This window comes from Stegastes partitus, unplaced genomic scaffold (genome assembly GCF_000690725.1).
Source record: "Stegastes partitus isolate 25-593 unplaced genomic scaffold, Stegastes_partitus-1.0.2 Scaffold1645, whole genome shotgun sequence".
NCBI lineage: Eukaryota > Metazoa > Chordata > Actinopteri > Pomacentridae > Stegastes > Stegastes partitus.
This window is the reverse complement of record NW_007579376.1, coordinates 87,621-109,900: the sequence shown is the minus strand read 5'-3', so window position 1 is coordinate 109,900 and position 22,280 is coordinate 87,621. Positions and strand designations below refer to the sequence as shown.

Here is a 22,280-nt window from a genome sequence, read left to right as displayed (position 1 = left end):
TACAATGTTTCCACTGCAGTAAGTGCAAAGTAAGGAAAAACACAGGAAAACTCCTTGATCCTTAGCAAGTGGGCATAATCATGCACTTCCCAAAGCAGGGTACTTAACTACTCAACTATTTCTGGGATCTGCGTCATGAGTTTTGAAAGATTATTTTCTGCCTTGTTTATGCAGCTATGCATGGAGAGTGAGAGGAAATACGGGTTACAAAATAGAAGAAGTGAAACAAAGGGACCTTGCACATATTCAATATGGATGGATTGCACCTTGCAAATGCCCATAAGCGTATTAGCCTCCCACAGAGAGATGCCAGCACTAGTAAATATTAAAGTGTTAGTCTATTTTCATCCATTTTGGCTCTGCATGTGCTATCTATCAGCGAAGTGCAGAGTCTCCTAACTTCCTTTCTGAATACCAGAATAGGTCATCCGTCACTCACCATTCTGCCTGGTTCTCATTAATCTGTTTGACATTAACATGCACACAGGGGACACCAACACCCTGGGGTTTGTGTGTGTCTGTGTTCACACAGTAATAAACACACACCAGCAGACTGAGTGGGGAAGTAAGACCCCGAGGTCCTCACAAAAACACCCACTCATAGCAGATGAGTGTGCTTGAAGAGATCAGAACACGCTCTTTAGAGGTTTAGGGCACATGCAAAAATAAAGCCTGCTGTTTTTTGTTTTTTTACTCATACAGAAAAAAAATAATCTTTGTTTTCCTGTCTTTCTCTTTCACAGGAAATAGTTGATAAAGATGGACAAAGTAAAGTATTATCTTTTACCGTCCCTTCCCTCTGCAAACCCTCAGTGTACCACGAGGTGAGTACAGCTACACACAAACTTACACAAACCCTTAACTTGCATTTGTGGAAATTTGATGAAATAAACTTCATCCTGCCACCTGTAGCCTTCAGCTATTGGCTCCATGGCCCTTACGGAAGGAGCTCTAGCCAATCACGGACTGAGCAGGGTGGTGTACAGCGGGCCACATCTCCAGAGAGAAACCTTTACAGCACAGAACAGGTAAGAGGCTTGATCAGTGTGCAAGTCTGCTGTGCAGGTGGTGATGTGTCAGCCAGGTGGGGATTGTGCTCTTTTTGAAAATGGGCTTTCCTGGTAGCACGACGCCAGGCTGGATGCTTATAAGTGGTAGCAAACAACAGACATCAATACAAACAGAAACACACATGAAAGGGGATTACAGTCTGACAAGGAAGCACATATAGAGTTATTATTTTATTTATCGATGCATACTTTGGATTTAATCTGTGCAGCATATATTATCGAGATTAATTGAACTATTATATCAGATGGCCTGGATGCATGAAAACCTGCGTGGTGATCATGAATTCTGCTGCTGCCGTGGCGAATTATTTTACACATGATGCATCAGCGTCAGTGCCAGCCCATGGCATTTGTCTTTGATTTGTTGCATTTGAAGTTGTTATTTCGCTGTCAGTGTTTCCGAAATTAATGTAGCTGCAACAAAACTCTGGAGGCAGTGGCGCCGTCACTTGAACGTCCTCTGCGTTTTTCAGTACTGTTTCAGACTAACATAAAGAGTTTTACTGTGACAAAACAAGTCTGGCTGCTTTCTAAGATCATGCAGAGATACTTTGATCCTAATCTCTTCAATGTAGCAGCAGCTGTTGGACTTTATGTTGGACTTATTGGTGTGTTTATCTTACTAGTACTTTAAATTTGCTTTGGAAATCCCTCAGTGTGTTATTTGGTAGTATTTCTAGCTACAGTATGGATGGAAGCAAAAGTGTGTCAGTGAATTTCTGCACTAATGTGTTTAAGATATTGCTATCTTTTTATGTAATGCAGTCCGACATATCGTGCTATTTTAAGGGTTTGTTTGTGTTATTGAGATTTGAGGTGCTGACCTTCCTGCTGCTGTGCTACAACGCTGCTCTCAGCTACATGACCTCCACCTCCCTGCAGTCTCTCTGCCAGCTCAGCTCCAGGTAAAATACACCCATACGCACATCAGCATTTCTTAATATACTGTAGCATTTGTGGGTGACTTGACTAGAGGACCTTTTGCAAACACACTAATGCACTAATTTCATACTTTAGGACTTGAATGCTGCTTTTGTCAGACTTAATATTTTTATAGAGGTTATTTCCATACACACACATACCTGCTGTTTTGCAAGCACTTGTTTATTTGATCCTGTTATAGACGTTACTGCCAGAGAGGGCCAAGATAGCGCTATTCAGCGAAGAGCTGCTAATGTACACACATCCCAGCTCAGCGGCTCTGGCAATCTGCCAACTATAGCTGAGCAAATGTGCTAAAGAGAAGTCATCAGCTTTGATTTCCTCTTGACAGTTTGCTATTTGTCAGCGGCGTACAAAAAATGTATCAGCCCCGACAGCTTCAAATTTATAGGTGTCAACTCATTTTTAGTTGCCTCCTCTTCAACTGGTATTATAGCTGCTTGAAAATGATCAACTAGTTTTAAGTTCATTGTAATCTTGAGGGTTATGTGAGCCAGCAATAAAACATTGTGTAGCATACACTGAATGGTGTATGGTCGTGTGTTTATTTGATTGTTATTGATATTCATAGAAACTCACAACAGGGAAGTAAACTGCCTTAATGGAGCTGCAACCAAGTGGTTTAGTGAAGTGGTTTCCCTGTTTCACCAATCCAATGTCCTGCTTTTATTGATTATTCTTTAGGGTATGTATATGCGGTTACCCACGGCAACAGATGCGTCGCTACAAAGGCATTAGCACACGACTGACAGTCACGTCAGAGTTCCTGGTTCAGCTCATCACTGGGATCCACTACGCCTTGTGAGTGTACCGACCAGCCTGCGCACAGAGCCAGAAGGGCTCACCACAGCCTCACTGTTCAACTTCAACTTACCTTTCTCAGAGCCTGTGTGGTGTACTCTGTCTTTGTGGCCTGATATTTGGTTGCACTGTCAAACTGATACTGCCCTGACACTTCTATCTGAGTGCAAAGTTTACACACTGCCTTAAATGTTCCGAATGATGTGTGATCTTTACTCACAGTGTGACAGCATGTGGAGTCCAATACGAAACACAAGAGTTTCTGACATCGTGAATAATTTCTATATAAGTTGTATTTATTTGAATACGTACATCCCGACTGTCTGAAGTCTGATTTGATTTTGTGTTTCTGCCAATGTGCAGGTGTAACGGTGAAGTTGAATTGGGATCTAAAGCACTGGATGACGTTCTGTATCGAGCACAGCTGGAGTTGTTCCCTGAAGCTCTATTGGTGGGTTCAATAATACGTTTATTTGCTACGATCACATCTTCTTCGATGTACTTTGTGTGCTTTTGGACCTGTGGTGTGTGCTAGAGAAAGAGCATGTGATTGAGATGCACATGCTGACCTCTGGTTTTGATTCATGCACAGCACAGTATGCTGCATTGTGTTAGTCTCTGTGTGTGTCAGAGACTGCAAGCAGAGTGTAATCCCACTAGATTATTTACATGCTTTCCACTCTGCTCCGTTAAGCTGTAATCCTTGAGGCCCAGGGAGTAGAGGATTGAGCCTAAGCTCACAGCATTACAACACAAGTCAAGGTGTGCGCCTTCAAAACAATCAAAATACACAGCATTTAGATTTATATTAATAGGAATACTGTTGACATTTATAAAGCCTCGGGGACACATGCTATAAATGCAGATATCATACTGTCGAAGGCTAAAAATATCAGTTTGTTACAGTGTTGTTTTTCCATGTTGCAAGTGGAATGCACCAGGTGGCTGCTAGCTTAGCATAACTTTCTGATGTGATCCTCATGAGACCAGAGTGCTGCAACCTCACAGACAAAAGACGTGTTATGCTGTGATTATGAAACCTTCTACCTGATGTTGCGTACTCAACTGTTACATGATCATTAGCGCAAGTGCCGCTTGAGAATTTCCAGCAAGAGCAAAAGTTATTATACCAAGACTTGTGAAACTGTGTTATATAGAGTGAAATACAAAGCCCGTTTGTTTTTCTTACATTCCTAGTCTGTGCAACTCCATCAGTTACTGCTGTGTGTTTAGATTTAATCCTGGGCATAAGCCTGGTAAAAACTAGTGCCTTCACTTCAGTATTTATGTATCTCTGTCTGTGCCTATGTATCAAAGTTACATATTTCAGATTTTTTCCATGCAAATAATCCCTTCTTACCTTAAAAATGAATTCAATGTGACTCTACACTGCAGCTTTGTCTATAATGTGCAGATATACATAGTCCTTGCTTCCCTTCTCCACTCGCTGCAGCTTAAGTTCATCAGCTTCACCTACGACCTAAAAGATAACATGACTACACGTTTGACCTGGCAGCTGATTCTGACGAATAATACAGAAGCCCCAACCTGAAAGTTGATTGGATTGGTTCCCTAGATTTGTTACAAATAAAACCCTGGAGGTCTGAATCTGTGCGTTTGTCATCGGTACACTGCAGCTTGAAGGTGGAAATGCTCAGCCATGGTGTTAACTGCTTGTTTTCTAGCATGTAAAAAAACCACCATATTGACACATTAACAAGGTAGAACACTTAAGTTTATTTAGTTTAAAATAACTTAAGTTTATTTAGTGTAAATAGTTTTATACTAGGGGTCATTAAAAAAAACATAATATCTTTGAAAAATGGAAACAGCATTTTCAGTACAGTAAAGTTTTTCTTAAAATTAATGCAAACTGATAACTGGTCATAAGCTGAAGAAGTACCTAAAGCTGCTTTTGTCTAAAATGAATTTGTTCTCTGTTTCAATAATGTAAATATAATATCTCAACTTGTAGAGTAAAGACATGCATCCTATGCGTCTGTCTGGAGACTGCATCAGAAATTGCAAATGGATCTTAGTATGGACCTGATGAATAAACTGGCTTCATATAGATTTAGGGATGAATTTCATTTAGTTTAACCACATCCGGGTAGAATCTGTCCATGAGACCCATCAGCGTCACTTGAAAGGTCAATTCTAAGCTTGTGCATTGAGGTGCTGTCCATGCAAACCATCTCAATTTTCTCCCTGAGTAAATTGTCTCAGCACGGAGAGAAAACACTAATTACTGTAACACACGCTTCATATTTAGCAGTAATTGCTGTGGTATTTACACATGCTGATCAGAAGCAGCACAACACAGTGAGAGTGTGAACCACATGTAGAATGGATGAGGACTGAAGAAGCATGAACATCACCAAGTTGTGAAGCTGGGCTGAGTCAGTCAAGTTCCGGGGCACTGAGCAATCCTTCTGGCATCCTTCTGAACCAGTAATGTGTGTGTGTGTGCTTCTTCTTATCTTCAGGTGGGTAATGCCATCAAGTCGTCACTGCACGGTGCAGCACTGAAGAGCAACAACAAGGAGGGTGCACGGAGCATACAGGTGGAGATAACACCCACCTCCTCGAGGATCTCCCGGAACGCTGTCACCTCTTTGTCTATCAGGGGACACCGCTGGAAGAGACACGGTAAGATGCATACACCGGGGAAACAAAGGAATCTGAGATGCAGGCACAAAGCTGTGGGAGATCAACTGGCTGAAACAAGAGAAGAATTCTTACACTTCATATTTTTTCTGTAAATATTTTGATATCACATTTATATGGTTTTTAAAAAAAAAAAAAGTAGAAGTGTTCGATTGGTGAACAAATGCACGCCAAAGGAGAGAGCACAAGGCTTGTACGGCTTCACTACTGACTCATCCATTTCACTGTCTGACACTTAGTGTGTTCATTATGAGTGTTGTTGTCATCCTTCAGTCCCAAAGCTTGTAGACTGTCCGTCCTTAGCTTGCAGTTAGTACCGTCTGCCTCCATTTTAGAATTTGCTTTTTAAAAACCATGACTTCCTGTTTGATTTATTAGAATTTCTTTGTTGGTGGCAACACGGAGACAAAACAGACATTCAAAATGAAACCACTCAGCCAGGCAGAGAGATTCAATATCGAATTCTGCCAGTGGTAGAAAATAGGAAAGCAGACTGTAAGCATTGATTTCAGAATATGATTATCTTAAGTTTATTTCAACTCAGTCTTTGGATGAAAACAGAACAAATGAGTCTTCCTTTTATTCCATGCTCTTTAGAATAAATGTTTGTGGTTTAGAATTACAAGGGAGCTGCTATCTTTTCTCAGAGTGCAGATAATTCTGGGAAATTACAGCTTTCGGCAAGTTTAATTAGTAGGTGTCTTCACGTCGAGCCCAACACCCATTTTTCATGTCTTGGATCCTGCTCTTTTGAGCCCTGATCCAAGCTTCTCATTTATGCACAAAGCTTTTGTTATGAGCAGATGATGGAGCAGAAAATTCTATTAAATATTAATTCATGTGTAGGGGTGAGTGGTGATCTGGAAAGAACTGCGATTCCATTCAAATACTGTGTTCGTATTCATCTCCATATGGTGTGTACTTTGACCATGTGTTATGTTCTGATCACTATGATTTTTTTGTCTTTTTATTTTTCTGCCATTGCATTGATTACCTTTATGTGTCTTGTGTTTCTGTGGTTGTGCGTGCCTGTGCATATGGGTGTCTTTTTGTTTTTCATGCATGTATGCATGAAATGTGTCTGTCCATTTGTGTGTTTGCATGGGTGTGTGTGTATACATGTGTACATATTGTCCCACTACCCCCCCATGGCCCCCCCCCACCAGAGTCCCAGGAGGTGAGTGTAGACAGTGAGGCTGCGCTGGGGGGTGTGGCCATCCCCGAAATCAGTGTGACAGGCGTGAGCGGCGAGCGAATGCCCAATGGAGACTCCCTGCGGCCACGCGCCGACGGCCGCGCCCAGCCTGACGGCGACATGTTGGGTGCCGCCTCTGAGGTCAGCATGGACCCCCGAGGCCATGACTCCGGCACACGGGGTCAGGAGGTCAGGAGGCAGAAGTCTGTGAGGCGAATGGTGGAGAATGAGGGTTCTGGGTCGGCCTCCACAGGGAGGAGCCAGTACTAAGGTCCTGCCCCTCCTTCCCCCTGCCCCACTCCCGGGGTAACCTAGGTAACCGTGTGTGGGGGCGTGATCTTAAAAGCTGCATGCGGACTTCCCCCTTTTTTTTACCTTTTGCGCTGGACTCCATCACCCTCTTTTGGCTTAATCGCACTATTCCTCTCATCTCTATCCATCATCATTCATTCATTCATTTACTCTCTCCTTTGTTGCTGAAGCTTCCTCACGAAGATCTCCTGCTGAAAGATCAAATTAATTATTAAAGATCTCCCCGAATAACAGATCAATAACCTGATGAAAAATGCATAACAATGAAATGTGTTTGAGTGAGTCCCGTTAAATATAATGTGAAGTATTAATGCTGAGTAAAATGAAGTGAATCATATTAAACACAGAGAGCATCAGTTAAACAAGGAACATGAGTATAAAAGCAGTTTAATAACATTTAACAACAAATATATCACACACTTTTATGCTAGCTCTATCTTGTTTGGTACAAATCCCACGAAAGCTGATAGTCACCGATAACAAAGTCCTAATGACCTTGAATTGTAAACCCCAGATATCTCTGTTAGCAGTTCCAGGAGCCTGTTCTCCGACATTGTTGTTATGGAGACTAGCTGCTGGGTTTTCACCAGAGGGATCAGTACACTTTCTAGTCTTTTACCTCACACGTGGTACGCCTCGACACATTAGTCCTGGGTTGCACCTGGAAACAGATGACTTCCTTCTGACTGGTAGCTAGGAGCTGAAGACAGATAGGCAGGTCTTGATCTCTTGTTTTTTTTTTTTTGAAGCAAAAGATACTGACATTGATAAAGTTCAACTGATGGCTCCAGACCTGTTTTAAACAGGCTAAATGTGACCATAAATGACTTTAACAGGACCTGCTTATCTGTCAGTTCATCAGCCGTTACTGGTGTTCTGTTAGTGATAGCAACCGACCAGAAATGTGTATTTGTGAACATGCAGGTGGTTTGCCGCCCACACAGGTGTGGATGCATGCCTTAAAGAAAGCAGGAAAGCTGTTTGTGTGTGTTCCTTGAGAGTCAGTGAGGAGAAATGTGCATTTAGGGTGTACTATTTCTGCCTGTGTTCGCTTTCCTCTACTTTCCCTTTGTGGTCTTTCCTAGGCTTATGCTCTTAGATGCTGTCCTCTCCTGCCTTTGGGACAACACGCACTCCTCGGCCTCTAAATCACTGACTGTTGTCTCACAGTGCTGCTGATTTTCCTAACATGTGTGCTGGGCTGGAACTTACATGTCTCCTGTCAGGTGGCGAGTTGTCCCTGTTAGCTGTTACAGTGTGAAGGCGCCACCTGCTGGACAATAGTAGACCTCGTCTGTCATCCAGCCACGGTTCCGTTCAAAAAATTGAATACACAATATATTCTTTATAGACCTTGTAATTCTAATGAAAGTTTGATGGGATTAGATGGGCTGGATGACAGATGAGGCAGATATTTTTAGCTCTTGATTTTTATGCGAGTGCTTGTTTGTCTCCCTCTGTCTGTCTCTCAGACGCAGTGGATCTGGGTTCCCCGGATGAGCTGATGGATATTTCAGAACTGGACGAAGGGGTTTGGCCAGGTGGGGTGGGGCCTGACATGACCCCACCCACCATCACTATCAGCAACAGCGTCACGACGTTGAACCTGGGGGCCAAGGCAATGAAGAAGTGTCGGCTTGGCGGGCGCACCAGCAAGGACAAGGACAAGGAGGCGGGCCCTCTGACAACGGGCCGCGCCGCCAGCGAGAACACAGAGCTGTCGGTCAAGCGACTAACGCTCACTTCCAGCCAATCCGTGCCCAAGGCAGGAGCTCTCACCAGCCTGACGCGCACTGCCAGCGCTGTCTTCTCCCGCTCCTTTGAGCAGGTGGCCAGCGGCAACGCCCCTCCTGCCAGCAACCACACCGCCTCTGAAGCCGGCCGCTATTCCTGCAGCCTGCAGGAGGAAGGGTTGGGGTACCTGAGTCCCGCGCCAAACCACACACAGCGCTCTCCCAGCATTAGCGTACACCTTGGCTCTGACCTTTGAACCCTTTGTGACTCTTGACTGTACGAACCCTCATCTCTGATCCTGTGACCCTGTACCTGTGACCTGGAACTCCAAGCCATGCCAACTTCTGTGCACCACAAACACACGAAGAAACACTCCCACCGTTTCCCTCCCCCGTCACTCCATTTTGGGCGTCTTTGATTCTCTGTGCTGTAGACTGACCGGCTGTCCTGCTTCATTCAGACATCCAGAGCACAGTCAGCTCCTCTCCCCCAGCAGAGTGTCCTCTCAGCCTGATGGAGTCAGAGTGTCAGGGATACCACTTCCAGCTTCACTGATTTTAGTGGTGCGCCGTTGCAGTGAAGCAGGAAGAAAAAAAGAACTGCGCTCCCTCGGAGAGCGGCCTGTCATAACTAAAAAAAACTGTACGGAAAAGTGTTTGGAAAATAATTTAATCAGCATTTGTTGCCCTGCATGGCTTTTCCATACATCCATCCTTACCTTGCCCAGGTTTGTCAGAGGGCAGGTGTTGAGTATGTGTGAGCATGCTTGTGTGTGTGTGTGAGTGTGTAATGTATGTGTGTTTGTACAACTGTTTTTAGAAAAAAAAAGGCTGCTGATCGATACAGTGAACAAGGTATGATTCTCTTAGTTGAAACGAGTGTTTCTACTACTTTTTTAAGAAAAAAAATAATGGATCCCTTCCCATAGCAATACAAATCTATCCTGTTCAGTGTTTTTTTTTAAATCTTTTGGGCTGATTACCAAACGTCCACACCTGTCACCTGTGCTTCTTTAAAGAAAGTCCTCATTCTTCCTGACAAAAAAAAAGAAACAATGAGAAATAACCACTAAATAATCAAGCAGTATAATAAGAATCAGGTCTTTGTTTACAATCACAGTATTCTGATCACGATGGAGAAGCAATATTCGTGTCCTCCCCCCCCATCGCTCCTCGAGCAGCTTCCTGTATTGCTGTGAATTCGATGGCAAGCGTAAAAGAAAAATTCAACTTCTGACAAATGATAAAGATGATTCAGATTCTTGGGGACGATGAGTGCGTACGATTTGTTTAGGTATTGAATTTTTTGCACATGAAAGAGCAAATGAGTTGTGCTTTCAACTTTGGTATTTTCATATGAACAAGAGAGGTTTGACTCTCAAATGTGGTATTTTCCTGTGAGAGAAATATGCTTTGTTGCTCTGTAATGATTCCTTCCTGACTCTTGTGTGTTGCCACCTATCCGACACGATTTAAAACCACAACAACCTGCAGTTTACTTACTTGCACCGATTAAAGAATTTGATACCTCTGAGTAAAGTTGTGTTAGTTTAACCAAAACTTAAGCGAATATGTTCCTATTCTACAGTGAGAGCACATCTGGGGCAACAAGGCATCTTTCCTGTCTTCAGATCCACCCACCATTCCAGCTGTTTGTTGTACTTTAGTGACGTGTTTCCTTGCGTGTTCACCACATCGTCGCGTCGCAAGACATGATGATATTCTCTTGTACCAAGAAAGGAATAAAACTCAAAACCATCTGCTACAATTGATGTCCTAAATCAAGCATTCATGCTGCCCCACCCTCAAGCAAAACTTGTATTCTGTTGTCTGTGTACTAGCGCTGTTGAGTGTCCGTAGCTTGGTGGGACAATAACAATCATGTTTCTTTGTATGTTGGTTTACAGAATGTGAATGGGTAAGCTATTGTTGTACATCATACTGTTGTACTAAAGTTGATTATATTGGCCTTTCTATGTCTGAAAAATTACTCACCGCTACAACTTCTGGGAATAAAGTGTTTCTATATTTCACTTCTTTGCTCAGTAATGTTTTTTTTTGTCTACGAGGGATCATGAATCAACATTACATGAAGACTTTCAAACTAAATAGAGGTTATTTTTACCCTAACATATGCTCTCTGCAAAATGTTAAGACTGTCTTGTTGTACACATACATCTACGGCTGAAAAACACATTTTATCTAATGTGTCTATGAGAAATCAGCCTGTGTTGCCAGGTTAAATACTACTGAGCATTGTCATTTCTTCCACTAGTTATCTGTTCAACACTGGATGTATTTTTATAGTGTTAGAGGCTTAATTGGGATGTAAAAAGTTAGAATTTAAGATATACAGTTGAAACCTGAAGTTTACATACACTATAAAAAGACACATAACTGTGCGTGCATTTGCAAACTGTATTCTGGCTTTTTTGATGTTGCTTTTGGAGTAAAGTTCTTCTTCCTCTCTGAGTAACCTTTCAGCCCATGTCGGTACAGGACTGGTTTCACTGTGGATAATGACTCTCTGACCAGCTTCAGCAGCATCTTCACAAAGTCTTTTCCTTTTGTTCTGAGGTTGATACGCACATTTCGCACCAAAACACTTCATCTCCCGTCTCCTTCCTGAGCAGTATGATGGCTGGACATTGCCATGGTGTTTATACTTGTGTATAATTGTTTGAACATATGAACATGGAACCTTCAGGCATCTGGAAATTGTACCCAAGGATGAACCAGACTTGTGGAGGTCCACAATTCTCCTTCCAATATCTTGGCTGATTTCTTTAGATTTTTCAATGTTGTCACAAAAGAAAGCAGAGTGTTTGAGGTGTGCCTTAAAATACATCCACAGGTGTGCCTCCAATTAACTCAAATGTTGTCAATTAACCTATCAAAAGCTTCCCAAGCCATGACATCATCATCTCGGCTTTCCCAATTAGTTTGAAGACATAGTAATCTTCGTGTATGTAAACTTCTAACTTCTGAAACTAGTAAAACATTCTCTAAAAAAATTATCAGTCATTATTGTGGCATTTTGCAAATATAAATAATTTAGGTAATCCTAACTGACATAAAAGAGGAAATGTTTAGTCTCATTTAATTTCAGACAATGAGAGAAAAAAAAAGGTTATATGTCCTTTATCACAGTGTATGTTATCTTCGGGTTTCAACTGTACATAAACAATTTTGTCTTATTCAACTTTTGTGCTTATAGCTTCATAATCAAAATTTCTTTGATTATTTATTTTTTACAAAAATGAAAGAAAAAAATCCTAAATTAACATGTACAACAGTTTTCCATGTGCCCACGAATGTTATGTAATATTATAGATGTTCTTTGATAATAATAATAATAATAATATTATTATTATTGTTGTTGTTGTTGTTGTTGTTGTTATTATTATTAGTTAGTTTTAATGTGAGTTGCAGGGGAGCCGCAGTAACACTTCTGTCCACAAGATGGCGGCCGGTCACAGACGGACGCTGTCAGGTAAATCTGTTGCGTCACTTCCTCCTCCCTGTCCTTGGAAGCAGCAGAAGCCTCGCTATTCAGGATAAACTAATGGCTAAACTAAGTAAAGAGACCAAACAGCGGCTGCAGCAGCTATTCCAATGCGGCCAGTTTGTCATCCGATGGGGTTTCATCCCAACCGTGCTGTACCTCGGTCAGTATCCGAACAGGAGCAGGGGAATGTCGGGGAGCTGAGGAGGCATGCCTCCCTAATGTTAGCTAGTTAGCTTAGCTTGTTAGCCTTTAACTACAAGCTAGCTATTATTGTTATTTTGTGGTAAATGAGGGAGGCGTCGCTCTTGGGAAGCATATAGCTATTGTTACATTACGTCTGTCATACTAACAGCGGCTAAAAATATTGAAAGAACAACATTTTATTACTGTAACATCAGGTGTGTTAAGTGGAGCTCAGCCACACGTTGTAGCAGCATTTGCCCCCGTGGAAAAGTGCTGCGGTGCACGTAAAGCACTGTAGACTGTGTTGATGTTGAATGAGTGTAGGAATAAACTTCCTTTAGTGTTTCTGTGGGTGAATCTAAACCGAAGTGATAAAACTGTCCTCCTTGAAAGCAAGCCGTGGCACCTTAAACTGGCTGAGGTTCTCAAAAAGGTGATAAAAGGTGATGATGCTTTCAGGGTTGTCCACATCTGCTTGGATGCAACAAGCTGTTGACCTTGGTGGTGTGAAGCAGACAGCCCTGGGTTGAAAGTTCAAAACTGTTGTTCTCCAGACATCAGAATCAGCTTTGTTGGCCAAGTATGTGTACAGATACAAAGCTTTAGACTCTGTTTGCTATAAAAGACAAGAAATCCATGCATTTAATTATTTTAAAAGCAATAAGTTAAAAGTAAGGGACAGGCGTGTTTAGCAGCTACGTGGAGCTGCAGATGTGAGTAAGAGCACGTTTTGATCCAAAGGTTGACCACAAATTGTACAAATTCTGATACAAAGCCAAAACAGTTGTTAACAATAACCACAGTAACAATAGCTCTGTAATTTCTGCACCTGTGTTTTAGTGCCACATGTCTGTTTAAAATACCTGGTGGTTTAAAGTGCAGCGAGACAAGCTTTGCATTGCTGAGGTTTAGTTGGGGAAGTTGAAACTTTTGCATGTGTGAGCTCACAGCCGGCGGACTTGCCCTGTGAGAGTGACATTTCTGTGGCTTCAGCATATGGGAAACGCCAATGCTGATGTCACACTTTCTTCTATCTGACTTTCCTACCTTTCTTTACGTGTTTTTTTGCCCCCCCACCCCCACACCCTTGCATGCGTTTCTCTTCTGCAGCTCATTTACTTAAGGAGAGAGAGTTTTTCCTGAACTGAGTATGCGTTGCCCTTGATTTTACCGCCATCTACTACCATCCATCCATTATATATACACCGCTTAATCCTCATTAGGGTCGCGGGGGGGCTGGAGCCTATCCCAGCCGACTTAGGGTGAAGGCAGGGGGCACCCTGGACAGGTCGCCAGTCTATCGCAGGGCCACACTGAGAGACAGACAACCAAGCGCACTCACATTCACACCTACGGACAATTTAGACATCTACTACCATTTAAATGTTTATTTAAAAGTCAGCCAATAAAATACTTAATGCAGACAAGGACGGACGTAGTCGCTGAACAAACTATGGACCTCTGTAGGGTTCAGTTTAAACATTTTTTTGACCGTCTTTGACAGTAAAATTAATGCTGAAGTTTTTTTTTCTGTCATATTATTTATTTATTAATTATTTATTGCAAAATCATAAAAAAAACTAGTGCCCTGTTGTTGCCCCAAATTAAGAGAGTGGTTAAGAGAGAGAGACTATTTTTAGGCTTCGAGGAATTCCGTCTTTTTCACAAGTACTTATTGCATAATGGTTGACTTGGGATGTACGGTGGAAATGAATGTGCTGCTCACTACTTTCTACTACGCTCCACCGGTGTTGGTGTGTTGTGATGCAATGGTGTAGTTTATTGAAACGTGGGTGTTTTGCAGGGTCAAAACGCAATCTGCTGACTCATCGTAAATGACTTACTAGAGCATCCAGTCTCAAAAGGATGTGCCTAATTGTTAAGGGATTTTTTGTATGACTTGCAGAAGCAGTTCACAAATGTGTGTGTAAAAAAAAAAAAGTACTTTCACCCATTCTAGGATTTGCATCTAGCTGCAAGCCATAAAATGTAAATCAGGCTCTGTTTTTACTTCGTCATATATTTCTGGGAACTGGTATTAAATATAAATCAGCATCGTTTAATTGTTCTTTGTGGTTTTGATTTTGCAGGTTTCAAACGAGGAGCAGATCCAGGAATGCCGGAGCCTACAGTGTTGAGGTAGGGACAAGCTGATGTGAGATTTGTGGACAATAAGAAAACTTTTAGAATCAAGTTCTTTGCATCAATGGAAGACAAATTAGAGCCTGTCAAAGTGAGGGAGAAAAAAGGGACAGCCCATAATACGCAGGATGAATGAAGGAGAATTCTGCGCTCAAACACAAATCAAGACTTGAGGATTCACTTCAGTTCAATGTATCCGTAAAGCCCCAAATCATAGCATATGTCAACTCTGAACTAACCCCTTACAAAACTCTAGAGAGAAACCAAACAGTTTCCCCTTGAGCAAGCACTTGGTGACAGTGGGGTGAAAAAAATCCCTTTTTACAGTAAGATGCTAAAATAGAACCAGACTCGGGGTGGGCAGCTGTCTTGTCTTGGCCATTAAGGGGGTTAAGGAAGAGCAGAGAGAGAAAAGATGAGCATTGAAAAACAACAAATAGTAACGAACACTGAGCAGGCTGGTGTTGATGGTATCTGCCCATCAGAAAAGCTCCAGAGGGGCAGAGTGAGCATTAGGACAGAGGAAGAAGCAGAAACTACACGAGGAGGTCGGTGTATCATGGAAGGTACCCCAGCAAACCCAAAGCAGCAAAAGTAGAGGATGGTTTGGGGTCACTTCAAGGTTTTGTGTTCATATGGAGCCAATTCCAGGAAGTTAATATCGGACAAATACGATGTCTCTCTCTAGTTTATTTGGTCGTCTCACTGCAGCATTTTTGATCAGCAGGGGGTTTTCAGAGAGTTGCTGTCACATCGTAATAATTAGGAATAGCAGTGGTCTCACCTACAAGTAACACATGCACAAACCATTATTATTACTTTTTTTAGCATCAATCTGAGGCAGGAGGTTCCCGATTTTGACAATATTGTGCAGGTGAAAGAAGGACGTCCTAGAGACTTGTTTAATGTTTGAGTTAAAGCTGTGGTCCCCAACCACTGGGCCGCGGACCGGTACTGGGCCGCACAGAAAGGAAAAAAAAAAAGTTTTATTTTTATTTCCAGCGCAGTCTACAGGGTGTTTTATTTTGAAAAAGTACTAGATCATCTTCCCGTCACTTTTGTCTGTGGTTGTTTTCCGCACTTGACTGTCAGTTTTCATACTCGGCCGTTAAACGAAGCCGTCAGTCTAACAGCTGCCGAAATGTATGAAAAAAAACCTCAAACTTCTCCAAAAAGCTTCTTTGGATAGTGGGAGAGACTCAATGCTGAGACGGAAGAAAAAGTAAACACATATTTAACAAGTCATTTTATTCATTTCTGAGACTTAAAGAAAACTAAAAAATGAGACTAAAAGAAAAAAATAATATTTTGTCATGTGTGCAATGACCGGTCTGTAGAAAAATTTCTTGCTTAAAACCAGTTCGTAGTGCAAAAAAGGTTGGGGACTGCTGAGTTAAAGGACTTATCCAGCACAAACATAGAGCCAAATGTTTTTAGTGAGGAGAGGCTCAATATCCTTCACTCCCCTTGTCCTCAGAACCGAAACTGCGTCGGAGACGACAGAGTAAAGTGTGAAGTTTCTCTAATCAGTTCAGGACGCCGACCACCCCACATTGGAAAACCCCATTACGTGTTCAAAATACTATATCTCACACAGTTTTATCTGTAAAACTACTCGAAACTAAAAAACCTTCACTTTAATGTAGAATCTGTCGCCTTCTTTCACATTGAATGTGCTGAAGCCTGATGAATGAAAGAAGTGTCCTGATATTTATGATTTGGACCGGGTTTCCTTTAGTCATGAAATAATCGACCAGTTGCACAAGTCATTTTAATAACAGGTAGAAAAGTTTTTACGTATTTAATGTGGAGCTTGTCATCAATGAGACAAACCTAATTATTTTGCTTGACATTGTGATTTCAGTTAAATTGCAGTTGTGACAGCACTACAAAAGTTTTGCATTATAAATGATGCTCCGCTCCATTTTATAAGTAACGATACTTAAACAGTGACAGTGTTTTAATATTTCTTGTGAGTTGCGTAAGTGTGCTAACAGTCGATGGTCAGGGTGAGAGCCCAGAGACACAACAAAACCTGTTTATTAAGGATGTTTTACCTAAATACGGACAGAGGAAGCCAACATGTCCAACTTTCCCCAACAGACATCTTGACTTGGAAGGATTCAAAGAGCAATGGGTTAGCAGATGTGACCGATAATGTAGTAGCATCCTGCCTTCAAATACAGTCGTGACTTGATAATCCGACACTAAATGTAAAACCTTCTTTTATTTCGGATAGATACAAGGAGGGCCTGATGCTTGAAGGGTCATTTGTCGTTAATATTTATTGTTTATAGTTGTCATAACTAGTGTATTGTTAGAACACTATGCATCGCTGGATTTCACGCCTAATTGACCAGTGGATTGTGCACGTTCTGGCCACTTCCACCCCATCAGAGCACACCCCCGGGGTGGAAGTGGCCGGAACGCACAGGTATTACTTGGCTGCTGATGCTAGTTTAGTTAGCGCTCACACTTCTGTTTCCACCATCGGCAGCGACGGGGAAGTGGCGGGCAAGATGCACTCCATCGTTACCATCCATGTTTACTTCCACAAACACTGAGCAGGCTCGCTGCGTGTGACGTCGTTGTGTCCTCTTCTGTGCATGCGGGACACTTTTGGGTCGTATGAAGTTCACACAGCAGATCACATGCAAGTTGTATTTAATTGGAAATGTGAACAAACTCACAAAAAATCTGATTTCACAAAAAAATCTGAATTGAGCATCAAGTCCTGCAGTCTGAACGTAGCCAATCTGTTGGATTGTTCAGTCAGATAATACGCCGTTATCCTTATTTGTGACATATAATGTCAGAGTCGGAGTCGGAATCCAAGGCTGTCGGCATGTTAAGGCTATTTTCTATGGGTTCAGTTCGTTTTTCCTAAAAACCTGTTGGATAGCGAGGTTTTCAGATTGTTAAGGGTCAGATTATCAAGTCACGACTGTACTAATCAAACAGGTGATATATTCTGTGACAAACTGACTTTATTTTACTTTGATTTGCAGCCTAAATCTGATTTTTTTTTTTTTTAAGTCAAAAAAGAAGAAATGTCCTCTTTTATCCACCACAAACACTCCAAGGTTGAAACTGAAGTATTTTAACGAGTGCTCAATAAGGAGTTAATTCACTGTGAGCTACAAAAATTCCAGCGTTTATCGACAGCACTTGTAAGTGGTCAGACTAATTTCTGCAGAAACTGGATGAATGAAATGGTCACACAAGAGCAGCAGCACATCGCTCTCCAAGTATCTTTTTATATGTGAATGTGTTGATCTTAAGTGTTGCTGTTGGATGTTTAAAAGGTTCTGATCAAACCATGGTCCAGCAATTTCCTACAGTTGTTTAGTTACTTGTTTTTGCATCCTCCACTGCCGTGCACCAACATTGTCAAAATATCTTCAGATTTTAGTTTTTAATGGATGCAAACATAGAACATTTTAGGTTCCATGTTCTGTTCTCTGTTCGTCCATGACTTTTCCTGATGTTCTGCCGTAGTATTGCTTTAATATCTGTATGGACACATTTAACCGGGTACGAAGATCAGAATTTTGGTATCATGACAACACTACAAGACTCTTCCACTCAGTAATTTCTGTGAGAAAATGCCAGATATCGCGCACTGTAGTTGTCGCGTGCAGCATCGCTTTCCGCCATCTTCGGTTCCCCTCGCTGAACATCTTGACAGTCTTGTTATATCACCAATAACGTCAACTTGGGTCTTTTATCACCTGTAAATCTGGATGTTGAACATCCTACAGAAGATGATTTAAATTCTTGTTGAAACAAAGCTTTTTCTTATGTTGCAGCTGTGTTCAAAATGTTTTTTTAAGGATTTGTTGCAGTCCAAAATGGCGCCATCTGCTGGTCAGATCTTTGGTGTTGCATTTGTATAAATTAATCCAAAAAAACGTGACCCCAGTATAAAACGTTGGACCTTCCACGGATTTTTTTGTTGGTATTTTGTTCAGTAATGCTTTAGGGCTGGACCCAAAAACTGACTATTTGTTAGCTGTGCTGGTATCGGGATATCAATTCTGATCTCCGCACCACGCACCCCCCATCCTCCCCGTCGGAACGAATACCCACTCGCCACCACCGCGCGGCACCCCCAAAATATTCGGGATATTAATTGGGGCCGAATATCCGGAGAACAAATTGTATTCGGACCAGCCGTATAATACTTATATTCTGAAAACCAATCACATTTGTTCTGAGTCTGTACTGCTGGTTTTCAGTAGTGAGGCAAAGTGAGAAGCAGATCCAGTTTTCCAAACCAACATGAATCCTTTGATATGAATGTGACTAAAACAAAGCTTCAAAACCTCAGGCTGCGATGCTTTTATTGTGAAACGGCATCAGTGGGCAAAATAACGTCACTGCTTTGCAATCAGGAACAAGAAATTAACACGTGAACAAAACCAACCTTGACCACATCAAACATCAGGCTTTCGGGAGGATTTTGTAAATTTAAAAACATTTTCTTTATTTTTCTAGTTTGCTGTGGGGCTGAGGAGCACCTTCACACCACCGATCCCTTTTACCGCATCGAGGTCATGTAGCTGACGTCATCGGAAAGCCGGGAAATGGATACCATCTTTTACTTTCCTTTTTGCAAATCCTGTCAGTCAATGTCTAATGAGCGAATGCGATCTGTTTCCATGTTGAGTGTGGTTTTGCTGCATACACAGTAAATGTACAAAGAGTGTTGACTGGACTATCAGTTGGATGTTTTTTTTTGTCAATGTGTGACGCTGATGTTTGAGGATCTTTTTCATGTGTTTCTCCTTTTATTTTGTAATTTAAAGTTTCTGAAAATAAATCCTTAAAGAACTGACAACCTTGTCTTGATTAATAGAGGAATCAGATTGATGATCTCGTGGAAAAATCAGAATTTGGATGTGATGGTGAAAAATGAGACAGAATTCATTGCTCTATATAAAAAGAGAAAATTCAATAATATAAGAGAAGTAGTGATTCACAGATCTCTTACCATAATCTTTGTTATTCTTTCCTGTTTCTCCGGTTCGACAGTCACATTTTCCAGCCTCCGCTCACAATCTGAGCGTGGTCGAGGCGAAAATGCAGAGATACAAAATGCGTCGCCGCTTTGAAAGTGTGTGAAGAGTTGCAAGGAAGAAACATGCTTATCTATGCAAATGACTTTATTTCTTCATGCGTACAAAAAAAAAAAAAACATCCCGTCAAGTCAGTCGTACCAGTTCTGTGTGTTTACTGCGAAATGAGCAGTAAATTCAGTTTACATGTGAAAATAAATAGTTAACAGATTCAGTATGAAATTGCTTATAAAAAAAATAAACAACCCAGTTACTGGTTTTCTTTTAAATAAATTATTTTCTTATTTAACAAGCAAGTAAATTAGCAATCCAGAAATTTCTTAATAGAATTAAAATGGTAACAAATTATATTTTCAGTGCATTTAAGACACAATCATAATTTTTTTTTTCTTTCTAATAAATAAGCAAGTATAAATAGATTAAATAAGGCATAATATAGAAGGTGATTCAAGCTCTCAGGCCTACAGTAGTCAACATGTACCCGTACTACAGCTACAGCTTGTCATAGCATTCGCAGCAGCAGGAGTAACGGTGGTAACAGCACCCAGTTCCCCTTCACAGCGCTGTTACGTTCATCTTTTTAACAGCTGCTACAGTGGACTAATGGACGGCAAACCCGCGCCGGCCGTACGCCACCTATTCTTCTCCATTTTCTTCATCGACGTGTTGGCGTCAACGAGGAAGATGTGGAGGTGGTACAGGATGCTGTGCGCCATCATCTTCTTCTGGAAGCTGTCGGGGTTTTTGATCCCCGCTAGCAGCTGCTCCTCCTGGCTGCTGGTCAGCGGCGTGACCCGCTCGCTGTGCTTCATCTGTGGGCCAGAATTGTAAAGTCATTGAAACAAGATACAGTAATAATAATTTAAAAAAAAAAACAGAAGTAAAAGTGAAAATATTTAACTAAAGCAGGGCAGTTCCCTCAAATATCTATAATTATTTGGTGGACTATAAGTGCTCAAGTAGTCATGAGGTAGTGAAGTATTTGTATTTTGTGCCCCATTCAACACTTCCAGTCCCCCTACGTTTTCAAAAAACACATATCTATAGTTGCAGAAACACATCGTAGCTCCTGTTACAGTTAAAGTTAGTTACTCAAGTGGACTATTTGTATCTTGCGGTGTAGCTGCTAAAGTGAAAGTTCTGAATACTTCTTTCACTACCGGTTGCGACTTGTTACAGAACTAAATGAAAGCTGTGGCGTCAAAACAGCGGCAGGGTAAAGCTCCTCTCTGCCTTCAAAAGCAGACTCATTTATTCTACTCTGCTTTTAAATAGGGCTCTGTTGGAGTATTTTATATCTATTTTAAATTTTCAGATTTTCATTTTATTGCTCTCCCTCCTGTGAAAGCACTTTGAGATGTCGCCTGATTTTCAAGTGTGCTATACAAATAAAATGTGTTATTGTTACAAGCCACAACAAATTCAAATATTAGCTTCTTCCCCAACGTCCAGCCCCGAAAGACAAGTCTCCAGCCTGTCCGACGTACCTTATTTTTGATCATGGTGATGATGGGCCCGCTGAATGATTTGGCCGCAGTGACGATGGAGCTGTTGGGGAGCTCCGTCGCCACGTGCTTGAGGAGAACAGTGTAGGTGAGCAGGCCCTGGGCCAGCCTCTGGAGACAAGCCTCCTGGATGGAGGAGAGGCGAACACCGTCAGTGCATCGCATCAAGTCGTACGGGGAAGATTAAACAGGAGGAGACCAAATACCTTGTTGAAGTTGGAGCTCGGGCACCTCGATGGGAACGAGGCGGATTTGTAGTGCTCGAGGAAGATCACGTCAGTCTGGAACTCATCTTCAAACTGACAGGAGAGATGATAGCAGAGAACTGATTAAGGCCAAAAAATGAGATAACTAAACATGGATAAGTTGACGTGATACTACTGGTATTTGAATCAACTTAATATTTTGTGTAACTTAAACTCAACTCGTTGATTTAGAACTAAATTCAAGTTGACGTATCTTGATGCAGCTGGCTTGACAACTCAGTCTTCCTTCCCTCCCCCTAACTTAACATACCTGAACAATTTAAGAAGTTAATAAAACACCTTAGATTGTAGAGAAAAGTTCATTCCTTTAATTCAATGTCGTGTGTTGGTTGAACATAATTCCATTTAAAAACTCAAAAAAGTCAATGCAAACTAGCTTTCTTATGAATTGTTAAGCCCGATCATTATTTATTAGAGAGCAGGGTTTATTTCCCCCCAGAGAGCGAGACATCAGCCTCATGCACTCCAACTTTCAAACTGACTCAGTAAAACTTCAGTGACTGATAAATCCCTCACCTCCTTCTTGTGGCGCTGGGTGACTTGAAGGAGCTTCTTCAGGTCAGAGGGCTCCTCCTCAACCACCTCAACCAACTCGCCCTCCTCACCCGAGGTGTCGCCCGCCAGACTTTCGGCGGTCTCGTCTCCGACCGGGGCTCCGGACGCAAACAGCAGCAGCGTCAGAGCTGCCAGCGCGGCCGCAGTGAGCGAGCGTAGATCTGCAGAGCATGAATGAATGAATGAATGAAAAAAAAAAGAAAAGGGGAAGACAAGGCAGGAAGCATGCAACACCACAGGCTGCGAATAACTTACTGAATGTAGAGGGCATGACTCGCTGCTGGGAAGAGCCTGTTGAGTTTCCGCTGATGCTGCTGAAGGCT

At 41.8% G+C, this 22,280-nt stretch overlaps 3 protein-coding genes across 5 annotated transcripts in view; 2 read left to right on the top strand and 1 right to left on the bottom strand.

Annotated features, from left to right (window-relative positions):
* The window catches only part of hycc1 (hyccin PI4KA lipid kinase complex subunit 1), a 21,045-nt gene extending 10,292 nt beyond the window's left edge, over positions 1 to 10,753 (top strand). For 2 of the 3 annotated variants that reach the window (XM_008301236.1, XM_008301237.1), the window contains exons 5-11: positions 744 to 824; positions 913 to 1,028; positions 1,880 to 1,975; positions 2,697 to 2,813; positions 3,177 to 3,264; positions 5,300 to 5,462; positions 8,460 to 10,753. In XM_008301236.1, the coding sequence (XP_008299458.1) occupies positions 744 to 824; positions 913 to 1,028; positions 1,880 to 1,975; positions 2,697 to 2,813; positions 3,177 to 3,264; positions 5,300 to 5,462; positions 8,460 to 8,977 (1,179 nt within the window). In that variant the 3' untranslated portion in view covers positions 8,978 to 10,753. Of the gene's footprint in view, positions 1 to 743; positions 825 to 912; positions 1,029 to 1,879; positions 1,976 to 2,696; positions 2,814 to 3,176; positions 3,265 to 5,299; positions 5,463 to 6,646; positions 6,991 to 8,459 lie in introns of all 3 variants that reach the window. The other variant, XM_008301238.1, reaches the window with a different exon arrangement.
* Positions 9,992 to 19,390, top strand: tomm7 (translocase of outer mitochondrial membrane 7 homolog (yeast)). The gene is made up of 4 exons (XM_008301244.1): positions 9,992 to 10,014; positions 12,183 to 12,388; positions 14,502 to 14,550; positions 19,051 to 19,390. Exons 1-4 carry the CDS (start codon positions 9,992 to 9,994, stop codon positions 19,064 to 19,066), a joined length of 294 nt encoding a protein of 97 aa, XP_008299466.1. The 3' UTR covers positions 19,067 to 19,390.
* Positions 19,285 to 22,280, bottom strand: LOC103371785 (interleukin-6-like). The gene is made up of 5 exons (XM_008301235.1): positions 22,213 to 22,280; positions 21,919 to 22,118; positions 21,343 to 21,435; positions 21,119 to 21,262; positions 19,285 to 20,443 (listed from the first exon to the last, which is right to left on the bottom strand). Exons 1-5 carry the CDS (start codon positions 22,226 to 22,228, stop codon positions 20,222 to 20,224), a joined length of 675 nt encoding a protein of 224 aa, XP_008299457.1. The 5' UTR covers positions 22,229 to 22,280; the 3' UTR covers positions 19,285 to 20,221.